Genomic DNA, 13,112 nt, shown 5'->3' with positions numbered 1-13,112 from the left:
TCTTCTCTGTGGTGGCTCGTTCTACGTTTTGGAACTCCATTGTCTGAGTGGTACGTCCGTCTCTTTCCCCTCCTTCCAATGGATGGTGAAGACTTTTCCATTGGGCATTTACTGAAAATGTACGTTGTTCTTGCTGTGCCTGATTTTGTATATCTCTTGTTGTTTTAGAATACTGTATATCACCCTTTTGGATATGACTATTCTGAGCTGTATTTTATCATTTTAGCTTGAAATGTTTGGGTTGGATCCCGGATCTTCCTTCTTGAAGAGGAAAGGATCTGCTCATAAAGGTCCCTGAGCTTGATTTGTGGGGATCCCCTGCCCACACACACACACCACAGCTCACACATTTCAGCGGGATCTCCCGACTCTCTGTGCACCATTTTTGGGGAGCTGAAAAGCCTGCCCTGGGAAGTCTATCAGTGCAGTTGATCCAGCTTCAATCTGGATCTAACCCCATGGTATGTTAAACCTGTGAGCTGCTTTTTGGATTGGATTGGATTCTGATTATTTGTTTAATTTGGAAATTTTGTGTTTTAAACTCACAGATTGTATTGGAGTGGGGCACAAATCCTATGGGTTTTCGTGTGCAGCTGGTTGGCCACTGTGTGAACACAATACTGGCTTAGATGGACCCTTGGTCTGATCCAGCACGTCACTTCTTATGTTCTTAGCAGCCCACTCCACCAACCCAGGTGGGACCAACGGCCATTTGGGTTCATCCCCTCCCAGAATTCTTTCTCCATCAGCAGCCATTTTGCCTGGCTGCATCGGAGGGAGAGGTGAGACCGTGAGGACCCTCCATCAGCCCGGCAGGGGTGGGGGGAGGCAACTGCCATTTTGGTTCCTCCCCTCCCAGAAGAGCCTCCATGTGCTGTTATTCTATGCCTGGTCACTGTAATCATTATGTAACATTATATATGAAATAGTGCCTGGATTGCCCCCTTTCCCCTTCTGTAATGTCCTATTTGATTGTAGAATTGGAACCTACATAACAACAGCCCTGCTTATCTAGTGCAGCCTTCCCAAACTTCATAGAATCATAGAATAGTAGGGTTGGAAGGGGCCTATAAGACCATCGGGTCCAACTCCCTGCTCAGTGCAGGAATCCAAGTCAGAGCATCCCTGACAGGTGGCTGTCCAATGTCATCTTGAATGCCTCCAGTGTGGGAAAGTCCACCACCTCCCTAGGTCATTGGTTCCATTGTCGTATTGCTCAAAGTCAGGAAGCTTTCCCTAATGTTCAGCCGGAATCTGTCTTCCTCTAACTTGAGCCCATTACTCTGTGTCCTGCACTCTGGGATGACCAAGAAGAGATCCTGGCCTTCCTCTCTGGGGCAACTTTTCAAGTTCTTGAAGAGCGCTATCCTATCTCCCCTCAGTCTTCTGTGCTCAAGGCTAAACAGGCCCAGTTTTTTCAGTCTCTCCTCAAAGGGCTTTGTTTCCAGTACCCTGATCATCTTCGTTGCCCTCCTCCCAGCATGTCTCACCATTGGCCAGTGGTGGCTTCATTTTCAGTGAGGCTGTGAATCCATTCTGGGTTTCAGTCAGAACCAGCCAGAACTCTAAAGGAGCTATCCAAGGTGCTGAACCATATCCCCTTTAGAATTCTGGCTGGTTCTGACTGAAACGCAGAATGGATTCACAGTCCCACCGAAATCAGAGCCACTCTACTGGCATTGGCTATGCTGGCTGGGGCTGATGGGAGCTGAAGTGCAAAACACCTGGAAGGCACCAGGTTGGGGAAGGCTGATCTAATCCAATATCTTGTTTCCCTCAGTGGCAAACCACACGCCCCTGGGAAGGTCACAAGTAGGACAGAAGCGTCCACTCCCTCTCCTGCAGTTGCTCCACTGTGACTGGTATTCAGAGGCACATAGCCTGGTGGCCATGTGTCCTCTTTTACAGAGGACAGTACTCTATTTGAAGAATTGGCAGGGGACCGTTCTCTCTTTGAAGGCATCCTCTCTTTGAAAAGCTGTCCTGTTTGACTCAGGTTTAAAGATCATCAGCCCTAAGACCTTTTGCCCATCAACCGTTAGTGCCTGGACCGCAGCTGAACAAGCAGGTACCCAGGTCACCTGGTCACAGTCTTCTGCACTGTGGTGAGATGTACTGTTTTTCTATTTAAGTTATAATAATTATTTATGCATATATATATATATATATAGAGAGAGAGAGAGAGAGAGAGAGAGAGAGAAGTAGGTGTAAAACGGCACAACAGTGAAGCAATAAGGAGGCTCTGGGTCCACTATGAATCCAGTCAGCCCTAAGTGAAAATATATAAGAAAGATAGATAGACCAACAATGGAAAATCCAAAAAATATATTCAAAGCTAAAAGTTCTGGCTTCCGCCCTCATCAGTAGCTGTGATGCCAAATGGATACCTGGCGTGGCAGTTTGGAATGCCGGCAGATGAAAATTGATGAGGGCAGAAGCAGAAATGTTTAGCTCTACATATATTTTTAATTCTCTGTTGTTAGTCTATCTGTCTTTCCTACACACACACGCATGCATATGCAAATCTGTCTCCCTTTTTGTCCTATTTTTGGTAATGCATGTCCTCCTTTTTGGCAATTCATATATTGTCACCCTCATTGGATGAGAGGGAAATTGTATTTTATCAAAATACGTTCCCTAATTCTTTTGATAGAAATTTAAAAAATAGCTGGCTCTCACCCCCCTCTCCAAAGGATTTATTGTACAATTCTCAGATCTTCCCTTTATATCCTGTTTCCTGCAGAGAGTAGCCTTCCGGGCCACTCCCCCATCCAAGAATAACCCCACCCCCAAGTCATGTTCTTGAGGAAAGGCCTGTGAAGGCCTCTGGAACCTGCATAAAAATCTGATAGGATCAGCCTGTTCAACTGAAGCTACAAACCCAGGCCAAGAGAGGGTTCCCACTTACAGCAGCAGTATACCCAAGAGAGCTGAAAAAGGGTGGGGTGGGGGGGAACCTGAATGAAAATGGAGGTGCAACCTGAAGGCATGGAAGAAGTTCCACATGTCGCCCAGGTTATGTGCTTTGAAGAGTCTCCAAGATCGGCAACACCACAAAATGTTAATCAGCAACCGCGGGATTGGCCGCTGAAGCAATGGGTGGGCCAATGGGAGGAGTTCCTGAAGGCCTTCCCGTTCCCTCAGCTCATCCAGGAGAACCCGGAGGTGATAGAAGCCATGCCGTGGGAAGACCCCAGAGCGTTCCTGGCTTCTTTTGAGAGAGTCGCCGAAGCCTGCCATTGGTCAAGAGAAGAGTGGGCATCCCGGCTCATACCAGCCCTTCACGGAGAAGCAGAGAAAGCCTTTAGCAAGTTGGAAGCTGGAGACAGGGTGGACTATGGGAAGGTGAAGGCTGCCATTTTGCAAGGCGACGCTATCAAAACAGAGGTGCGGCGCCAGCGCTTCAGGCAGTTCCACTACCGGGAGATGGAAGACCCGCAAAGGGTATATGACCAACGCCAGGAACTTTGCCGTCAATGGCTCAAGCCAGAGAGACACACCAAGGAGCAGATCCTGGATATGGTGGTTCTAGAGCAGTTCCTGGCCATTCTGCCCCAGGAAATCCAGAACTGGATTGAGGAAGGTAGGCCAAAAGCCTGCATCCAGGCAGTGACCTTAGTGGAGGACTTCCTGAGCAACCATCAAGAGGCCAAGGCATGGACGTTGCAGGTGAGAGCTTAATAATTTAATATTTTATTCAGGGGTTCCCAACACGGTGCCCACAGTTACCATGGTGCCCGCAAGTGGGTCCCCAACATGGTGCCCATGGGCAACCTCCCCCAACATTTTTGGGGGCTTTCTTCCCCCATTTCTTAAATATATGTACATGGATTTGTATGAAATGCATACAGCCTTCTAGCAATTATACATGGGTTTGGACAAAAGTGGTCGAAATATCCAAATAAGTATCAATTTGAAGGTGGCATCTACATGCTACCCGTTCAAATATAGAAAGCATTGTAAGGTCCTCAATCAATTGCATTGGAAGAGGGGAGTGTTTATCCTTCCAATGTTGTAGTATCAGTCTTCTAGCTGTCAAATGCCCTATGAGGTGAGACTGAAAGAACTGCGCATGTTTAGCATTGAGAAGAAAAGACTGAGGGAAGATAGGATAGCGCTCTTCAAGTATTTGAAAGGTTGTCACAGAGAAGAGGGCCAGGATCTCTTCTCCATCATCCCAGAGTTCAGGACACGAAATAATGGGCTCAGGTTACAGGAAGCCAGATTCCGGCTGAACACCAGGAAAAACGTCCTGACTGTTAGAGCAATACGACAATGGAACCAATGACCTAGGGAGGTAGTGGGCTCTCCCACGCTGGAGGCATTCAAGATGAAGCTGGACAGCCAGGGATGCTTTGACTTGGATTTCTGCACTGAGCGGGGGGTTGGATTCGATGGTCTTGTAGGTCCCTTCCAACCCTGCTATTCTATGATTCTATGAAAATGGTGCAGAGAATCCATTTACGCTGACCATTTGTTAATTTCCATGAAGCAGGTGTAATTTAAAAGAGCGTGGCATGAATATTAAAGAATATTAAAGAATATTCCAGTACAAATTTTATCTGTGTAATAAGCTCCTCCCCAAAAGAAGCAAATACTGGATATTGCCAAAACATATGTTTTTTAAAAGTATTAGCTGTATCGCAGCACCAGCAATTAGCCAAGTTCGACAATCCCTTATTAAAGAGCCGTTGTGGTGTCCAACAGACACGAAACAAAGGTTTTTGCTGAATAAGATGCAGCCTAGGATCCATAGATGTGACAGGTAGATGCCAAAGTGGTGATCCACTGATTAGGCATTTTGTGGTGGTGCCCACAGCATGGTCTCAAATTCCCAAATGTGCTCATGGGTCCAAAAAGGTTGGAGGACACCTCTTTGTTTCCAAGTGATCACAAAAGAAGGCTACTTGGCTCTTGCCTTTCATTGCACCTTGATCTTCTGGTGTTCTAGTCTTGTTCCCCTCCCTGGGGCCTTTGAATGAGGGAGCAAGCACAGATTAGACCCTAACCAGAATGAATCAGAAGTAAGAGACCAACCGGATTAGGGCTTCATAAGTTGCATGAAGCTGGCTTCTACTGAGTCAGACCATTCTTCCACCAAAACCAATGTTCCACCTACTCTGATTGGCATTAGCTCCACAGTCTCAGGCAGGGCTCAGTTCCCATCATCTGCTGCCTGATCCTTTTCTTTTAACTGGAGATGTCAGGGACTGAATGAGGGATCGTCACCATTCAGAGCATTGGCCCAACTCTGAGCTATCGCTTTTGTTGTTCAGTCGTTAAGTCATGTCCGACTCTTCGTGACCCCATGGACCACAGCACGCCAGGCCTTCCTGTCCTCCGCTCTCTCCTGGAGTGTGCTCAAGTTCATATCCATTGCATCGGTGATGCTATCTAGCCATCTCATCAGTGCCAAATGACCATCTTCAGTTGCAGCACCAGCTTCAGGTTTTGAGGGTCTCTTGGGCAAGACATCCTGAATGGGCCCCCTCCCTCAGTAAGGCTACTTTCTTACCGCCCGTTGTCACCAGCTGCTATCGTTTCGCCTTCTCTTTCTCATCATTGCTACTGCTTGCTTGCTTGCTTGATAGGCGGAGAGCCAATGAGCAAGCAGGCCATGGCATCTGCTGCGCCTCCTTCTCGCCACCACTGTTGTCTGGGCCTGAGTGAGCAAGCGGGTTGCCATGGGGGGGGGGGAACAAACCCAGGGGCTTTTGCTAGTGGGCCCCTGCTGGGGTGTGCCCTCGGCAAGGGCCTGACCATGCCTACGCTTGATATCAGCCTCGTTCATTTACATCCATAAGGAGACAGAAGTTCAGAGATCAAAATGCCTCAATCCATACGGTTTATGCTCAGCCTAGTCCCCTCCTGGATTGGATCTTCATTGTTGTTTCAGGAGCCGTTGCAGGAGATGGTCCAGAGTTTCTTGGGAGCAGAGGAGGTTCTGCACCATTCTGCCCAGAGAGAGACCTTCAAGGAATCCACCCAGAAGGGTGTTGGTGGTATCACTTTACTGTGTAAAGATTCAGTGGCTTAATGTAGACCTGATGCCAAGGCATAGCTTGCAGTACCCCATAGCTGAGAACCCAAATCACGGCCAGAGCTTCTAGATGTACCAGCAGGCCATGGTTTGGAGTGACTTGTCTGGTTTATTTTCAGTCTGCTCAGTATTTCTATATCTATGGTGCCGTGGCCTCTGTGGGCAGAGCAACAGCTGTTAACTATGGTTTTGTCAATTCAAACAAACTCATAGAGCTAACTACTATTTGAAAGCTCTCTTCAAACTATGGTTTCTCATTCTGGTTTGCAGGCTGATCGCAAACCATGGGTTGCTAATTCGAGTGTCACACCAAACCATGATTAAGCATCCTTAAGCCATGCTTTGATTTGACATCTGAACAGAGCCAACGACATAATGGGCAGTATCCAATGTGACGCTAGCGCTAACATAAATTACATTGTACTAGCGTAAGAGATCTCTAGTGCAATGCTAGTAGTTTTAGCCGGCATGACCGGTTACCTCGGAAAACCCGTTGTGCCAGGTAACATTATTGCTGTTGCACTAGAGGTCTCTTACACTAGCACAACGTAACTTAAGTTAGCACTGGTTTTGGATTGGATACTGCCCACTGTGAGGATTTTGAACGGTGCTCTGTGGAAGGTTATTTCAGGTGTCAGGATGGAATTCAGGCGTGTTGGTTTCGTTTCGGATTCCGAGTCAGATCTGGAGGCAGAGCTAGAAGACAGAGAGCGGAGGAGGAAATTCCCATGACTCTCCAGGAGTCAGGGATGAATCTTCCTAGGAGCTTATCGAACAGGAGGCCTGGGGTCAGAGACCATCTTCCCCCTCCCCATTGGGAACTCGGCCATTGTCAGAGGGGGAGGGAGGACCAGAATTGACAGATCCCAGAGTCCACCGCAGAGTTAAGTGGGTGGAGTCCAAGGGGGGCGGGAGGTGGTCTGTCAGATTGGCTGCACCTCGGAAGTTGGGTCAAGAGGACCCTCCCTGAAGGTGGAGTCCAGTAAAAGTCTGTTCGACATAGCTGGAAACGGTCCATTTAGTTGATAGGCAACTGCCTTGCTTTGTTCAGCTCCTACAGACATTACAAGCGTGAAGAGGTGTTTTTGCTGAATAAAGACTTTGTGGGTTGCACAGCGAGTCTCTGTTGCCTCACTGTTCCGTGGGAGGGCTTGGGATCCTGACACCAGGAAGGAGACCAGCGGTTCTTCGATGGGAAGATGAGTAATGGTGGACAAGCTCTGGTGAAAAGCAGTCCACTGCCACCAATTGTTCCCCACAATGTATTTTTAATTTTTTTCATTTAAAATTATTTTTTAGGCCGCCTTTAAAGGTGGAACACTCTGAAGGTGGCGTGCAAGATTTAAAAAACCCAGTGCAAAACAGACACAAGAAAATTCAATAAATACATAGTCAATAAAAAACAGGAATTACCAATAAAACCAGCAGCCCTATGAGAAGCCACGGGACAGTGTTAGATGTCTTCCAGGCTGCATTGTCAGTTCACACAAGGGAACTGCAATGCTCAACAGGTCTGGTTAGTGGTCTTGCCCGTGAAGTGAGCGTGTGCCTGCCTGGAAAATGTCCCAGAATGCTCTGCAATTCACAGCGGTTCTGTTGGGGAAACGAGACAGCGTTGAAAGAGTTCCCTGGTGGTAGAAAGTTTAAAAACAAGTTGCTTATTGGATGCTCTTATTTCTCAGCAATATGGTGTAAGACAGCCTGCTCCAATCTGGGGCCTTCCAGATGTGTCTCACAACAACTTCCAACGTCCTCAGCCAGTTCTGCTGGCTGGGGGATGTTGGGAGTTGTAGTCTGACACATCTGGAGGACTCGAGGTTGAGGAAGGCTGGTGTAAGAAGTTGCTGTGTGGGAGGGGGGAAGCAGCTGGTTTGTAGCTCAGATGACTTGCCTTGCTTTCAAACCGGAATACTTTCTGTCATGGGCCATTGGATCAATCTGGACAGGAAGGAGTATAAAGTGCTTCCTGTTCCATCTGAGCCTTGCTCGAGCAACACAAGTCTTCCTGTGCTCTGGCATGTTCCTGTATCCTTGGTTATTTTTTGGTCCTGCCTCCTGATTTGCCCTTCAGTCTAATGTAAGACTGAAGGTTACCGTACAATTTTGTGTTTGGGGAACTGTGCGTGTGCGCGAACCTTTTAGCATTTGTAGGCTGTCATGATGATGTTTTTAGAAAGCCAGGACAGAAATAAATAAAGGATTGATTATTAATTATGGACCCCTTGATCGTATCTAAGAAGTAAGTAACGGTACGAATGTCGCTCTGAAAACATCTCCCCCTCCTGTCTTTCAAAGCCAGCAGAAGAACACCCTCAAGGTCCTCAGGGCCAAAGCATCGCACGGATGGATGGGAAATTGCTGAAGGCGTCTGGACTGAGGTAGGCTTGCTCATTAACTTCTTAATAGTTCTTAAAATATTGGGGATCCAAACTACACCCCCCGCCCCCCAGCTCTCCTCCAAGCAGTTTGACTCCCTGATATTTTAGCAGCCTTTCCCAACCTGGCGCCCTCCAGCTGCGTAGGACTACAAGCCCCATTTTCCCAAGCCACCCTGGCTATGGGCTGGGCTGGCTGGGGATGATGGGGTTTGTAGTCCAACACAACTGGAGGGGCACCAGGTTGCAGACAGCAGTTTTAAAGCTTGTTATGAACCTGTTAAGTTTATATAGTAAAATTAGTTGTTATTTGCAGTTGTGTGTTCCTTTGTATGCACTGTTGTTTACTGATAAACACGATCTATGTTTCAAGAATTGTTTGTTTTTTGTACGTGCAGTAGATTACTCAAGTTCCTTATAATTTTTGATGGATGTTTTAAGAGTGTTCCCTGATGAAGCACTATTGTCTGGCAATGCATTGGGATGAAAACACTTGAATTCTTAATCATTATTGTCAAGAGTACAATTAATGATCAACAGGAATACATTTGACTCCTGCACCTGTTGGATTTCTGTCTTTCCTCCCTCAAACGTACTGCCCTCTGTACCTAGGCTGCATAGCCTTGTACCTGATGAAGTGACATCTAGTCCACAAAAGCTTTTGTTAGCCACAAGGTTCTTTGTTGTTTTTATAGGCTTATCTGGGATTTGAACCCCAGCTCTCTTGGTATCCAAAGCAGAATCACACTGCTAGGCCAGCAAGCCTTTTACACTCACCACGTAAATCCGTATATGTGACTTAAAATCTATTTCTGGGCACCAGATGGTCAGCGATAGTCAGACCTCCCTTGGAGTGCTGTGTCCAGTTCTGGGTACCACACTTTAAAGGATGAGGGAGACAAATTGGACTGGGTTCAGAAGAGGGCAATCAAGACAGCCAGGAGCGTGGAAAACAGGTCCCATAAGAAAAGGTTGAAGGAACTGTATAGGCTTAGCCTGGAAAAGAGAAGACTGAGGGGGAACATGATAGCCCTCTTCAAAGAGTTCGAAGTCTTTGAAGAGGGCTGCCACACCAAAGAGGACAAAGGCTTTTCTACATGAGGCTTTTATCCCACACCTTTACTGAGGCTTCTGCTTCCGGATTCTTTACGGGATTAAGCTCAGCTCCTTTACACATGCTTTTTTCTGGGGGGTTTCTTTCTCTGCTTTTCTGTGTTTCATTATCCAACCACTAGATGGCACTGTGGTATAGCAGATTTGCGCAACTACATGGACCTTTATAATGCATTTTCTAAATAATAGCAGACTTTCCTCATTAGGAAAAAATGCCACCATAATGATTGCAAACAGTGAGTGAGCAATAAAAGCCTTGTGTAGAAAGGCTGTTGTTCTCTTCTGCCTCAGGGGCAAGGCTAGATCTAATGGGTTTAAGTTGCAGGAAGGATGATTTCAGTTGCATAGTAGGAGGAATGTCTTGATGGTAAGAGCTGTTGGATAGTAGTTCCATTTAGCAGGAGGGATGGTGCTTTCTCCCTCGCTAGACGTCTTCAGGCAGGTTGGACAACCATCTGTTGGGAATGTTCTAGCTCTAATTTTCCTCCACTGAGCAGTCGGTTAGACTAGATAGCCTGGGACCCCCCTGCCCTCTTCTCAGTGTCTCTATGATTCTGAGTAGGGGATGTTTTCCCTGTTTCAGGGGACCGAGGATTTGAAGGCTGGGACTGTATGTTTGGATGTTGCAGAAGAGTCTGTGCTAAATCACATTCGAAGTCCCATGTACTGGGAAGTAATGTAGGAGAATTATGGGACCATTGACTTTTCAGGTGAATATCTCAAGCATGCATGTCTAATTCTGCCCCCCCCCCCCCGAGATTAGTTTTATCTGGAAACTACATTTCTTCTTTGCCTTCTTCTGGTGTAACAAAAATGGCTCTTTTCACCCAATTCCTCCTTTCTCTCTCCAATTGAAAGGAGGACTTCTGATTCCCAAACCAGAGGCCTTCCCCAATCTGGAACAAGAGGAAATAGAATTCATCCGGGTCTCTGAGGATGGAGAGACATTCCCAGGTAGCCTGTCAGGTAAGGGTCTTTGCAGAAAGACTTCGTAATGAAGGGTTTTGGTGGTGATGGATACATGGGTGGCCCTGCCTTACAACAGATTAGGCTATTTTTCTGTTTAGCTCATGACTCCAGGGGCAGACAGAGAAAGAAAGAGAGATCCTCCTTGGAAATAATTTGTTGCGTGCTGTTTAGCAGTTGTCGGAAGGGCTAAAGCCAGCAGTGGGTGGGCCAGAGCCTTTCTGAAAACATCATCAGGGCAGTCTACAAATGTAAATCGAAAGGGCAGAGAGAGGGTGGCTTGCTTAGAATCATAGAGCCATAGAATCATAGAAGAGTAGGGGCCCATAAGACCATCGAGTCCAACCCCCTGCTCAATGCAGGAGTCCAAGTCAAAGCATCCCTGACAGGTGGCTGTCCAGCCTCATCTTGAATGCCTGCAGGGTGGGAGAGCCCACCACCTCCCTAGGTCTTTGGTGCCGTTCCACCTTAAAGCCACCTAGCAATTTCACGGCTGGTGTGAGATTGAACCGGAGACTTCCAAGTTGACACACTATACCAGACCACTTCTTGCATAGGAAGCTGCCTTACACAAGGACAGACAGTTTGTCTGTCTTGGCCAGTATTGTCTGCTCTGACTGGCAGCGGATCTCTGGGGTTTCAGGCAGGCAGAGGCTTTTCCCATTCCCTGTTATTCGAGATCCTTTATTAATTAGAGATGACGGGGACAGTGAACCAGGGAATTTTGCCATGTGTGTCCTTCCGACAATCTTGCTATGTAGAGTGGTCCCTGTTCTTCCCATTTTACAAATGAAGAACTGAGAGATAACAGTTTGCCCAGTGCCAAACTATGCATCCATGCCCAAGAGGTGCGATTTGAACTCGGGTCTCCCCACTCCAAAGCTCTGTTCTTTATCCACTGAAGAACTCTTTATCAATCATCCTGTGTTTTCTCATCTTCTCAGCAGGTAGCAGGACCCTGAATGGGAATCCAAATGAGCATATTCAGCAAGGAAGCCCCAAGCAAAGAGAACCGCTCAAAGTCCAATCAGGAGAATGCCAGGCCAATGTTTCTTTGAGGCCTGAGACTTCTGAAAATAGGACCAGATCAAGGTGGCAACGGAACCATCAAGGGAAGAAACCAGGGACAGACGAGGCCTTCAGAGAAGGAATTGCAGCTCCTCAACGAGAGAAAAAACACCAGTGCCCTGAATGTGGCCACCAAGCCTATTACTTCTCGGATCTTGCCAGGCACAGGCAAATTCACACGAGAGAAAAAAATCACCAGTGCTTTGAATGTGGGAAAAGCTTCTATGAGGCGTCTTCTCTTTATGGACACCTGAGAATCCACAGGCCCAAGACTGGTCCCAGAGGCAGGAAGAAGCCTGTTGCCGCTGCACCCCCCACTGAAGGTCAGAGGATGCTGGGAGGCTTCAAGCAGGGGCAGGCTTCAGGCTTGTGGGATCTGCACTGTTGGCTTTTTAGCAGTATATAAATGTGAATAATAAATAAATAGTAATGTATTCATTCGTTAGGTTACTAATTGATTTGATGACACGATACATTTCTAAAAATGGGAAAATTCTGCAGACGTTTCACAGACTCCACATCACTGGATCCATTCCCAGTGACTGGTACCAGTGAGTCGCCTACTGTGGATAACAGACAGGCTGTCTGTTAAGTGGAGGCAGAGGTGGGCAACTTGTGACCCTCCAGATGTTTTGGCCTATGACTCCCATGATCCCTCACCATTTGTTATGCTGGCTAGGGCTGATGTGAGTTGTTGGCCAAAACAACTGGAGTGGCCCACACCTGAGTTAAAGGCTAGATCCCTGTAACCATCCCTAGAATAGAGTCGCAGCCATGCTCCAACCAGCATGCAATCCTGACCTGGAAGCCATTACAGCAGGAGTGGGGAACACGTGGCCTGCTATTGTTTTGGACTCCAGTTCCCATCAGCCCCAGTCAACATGGCCAATGGTTGGGGGTGATGGGAGCTGGAGTGACACAACATTTGGAAGGCCTCAAATTCCCCACCCTGGTCTTAAAACTATTTATATAAACTTCTTTTTTTAAAAAAAAACTGCTGCCGTTCTCCGGCCTTGTAAATAAGCCCCCAAAATTTACTAGCCTGCACACATTTTTACTAGTCTGCTGTGGGTTGGCAGAGGAAGTACGGAAAGATGCATTTCTGTGCTGATCACATAGGAGGGAGCTTCCTTCCTCTAGCAGCCCACTCTGTTCCTGTGCTGGGCGTAAAGGAGAGATGGAGCACTCCATCAGGTCACTCGCTCTCCTACATGCAGTTCCTGGTCACCTATGGTGACCAGGCTCATGCTTAAATGTGGAAGGGCTGTAGCTCAGTGGTACAGCACCTGCTTTGCATGGAATAGGTCCCAAATTCAATCCCCAGCATCTCCAGGTAGGGCTAGGAAGGGATTATGCCTGAAACCCTGAAGAGCCGCTGCCAGTCAGTGTTGGCAATACTGGGCTAGATGGACCCATGGTCTGAGTCAGTGTAAGGCAGCTTCCTATGTTCCTATGTAAGGCTGTCCTACTCATTGGGTGCAGCTTTTTATCGATTTTAAAATGTATCAAACCAACTGATTACACATCATAGCCTGGTCCTGACTTACCTA

The 13,112-nt window shown here is 47.3% G+C and overlaps 1 protein-coding gene across 1 annotated transcript; it reads left to right on the top strand.

Annotated features, from left to right (window-relative positions):
* Positions 1-2,967: 2,967 nt before the first annotated feature.
* Positions 2,968-11,999, top strand: LOC146355964 (SCAN domain-containing protein 3-like). The gene is made up of 5 exons (XM_084829989.1): positions 2,968-3,669; positions 5,897-6,017; positions 8,336-8,418; positions 10,387-10,494; positions 11,439-11,999. The coding sequence occupies exons 1-4, from the start codon at positions 2,968-2,970 to the stop codon at positions 10,396-10,398; spliced, it is 918 nt and encodes a 305-aa protein (XP_084686115.1). The 3' UTR covers positions 10,399-10,494; positions 11,439-11,999.
* The last annotated feature ends 1,113 nt before the right edge of the window (positions 12,000-13,112 follow it).

Source organism: Heloderma suspectum, chromosome 2 (genome assembly GCF_057233095.1).
Source record: "Heloderma suspectum isolate Gila_16-S chromosome 2, 16-S_ref, whole genome shotgun sequence".
NCBI classification, from domain to species: Eukaryota; Metazoa; Chordata; class Lepidosauria; order Squamata; family Helodermatidae; genus Heloderma; species Heloderma suspectum.
This window is presented reverse-complemented; position numbering and strand designations above follow the sequence as displayed.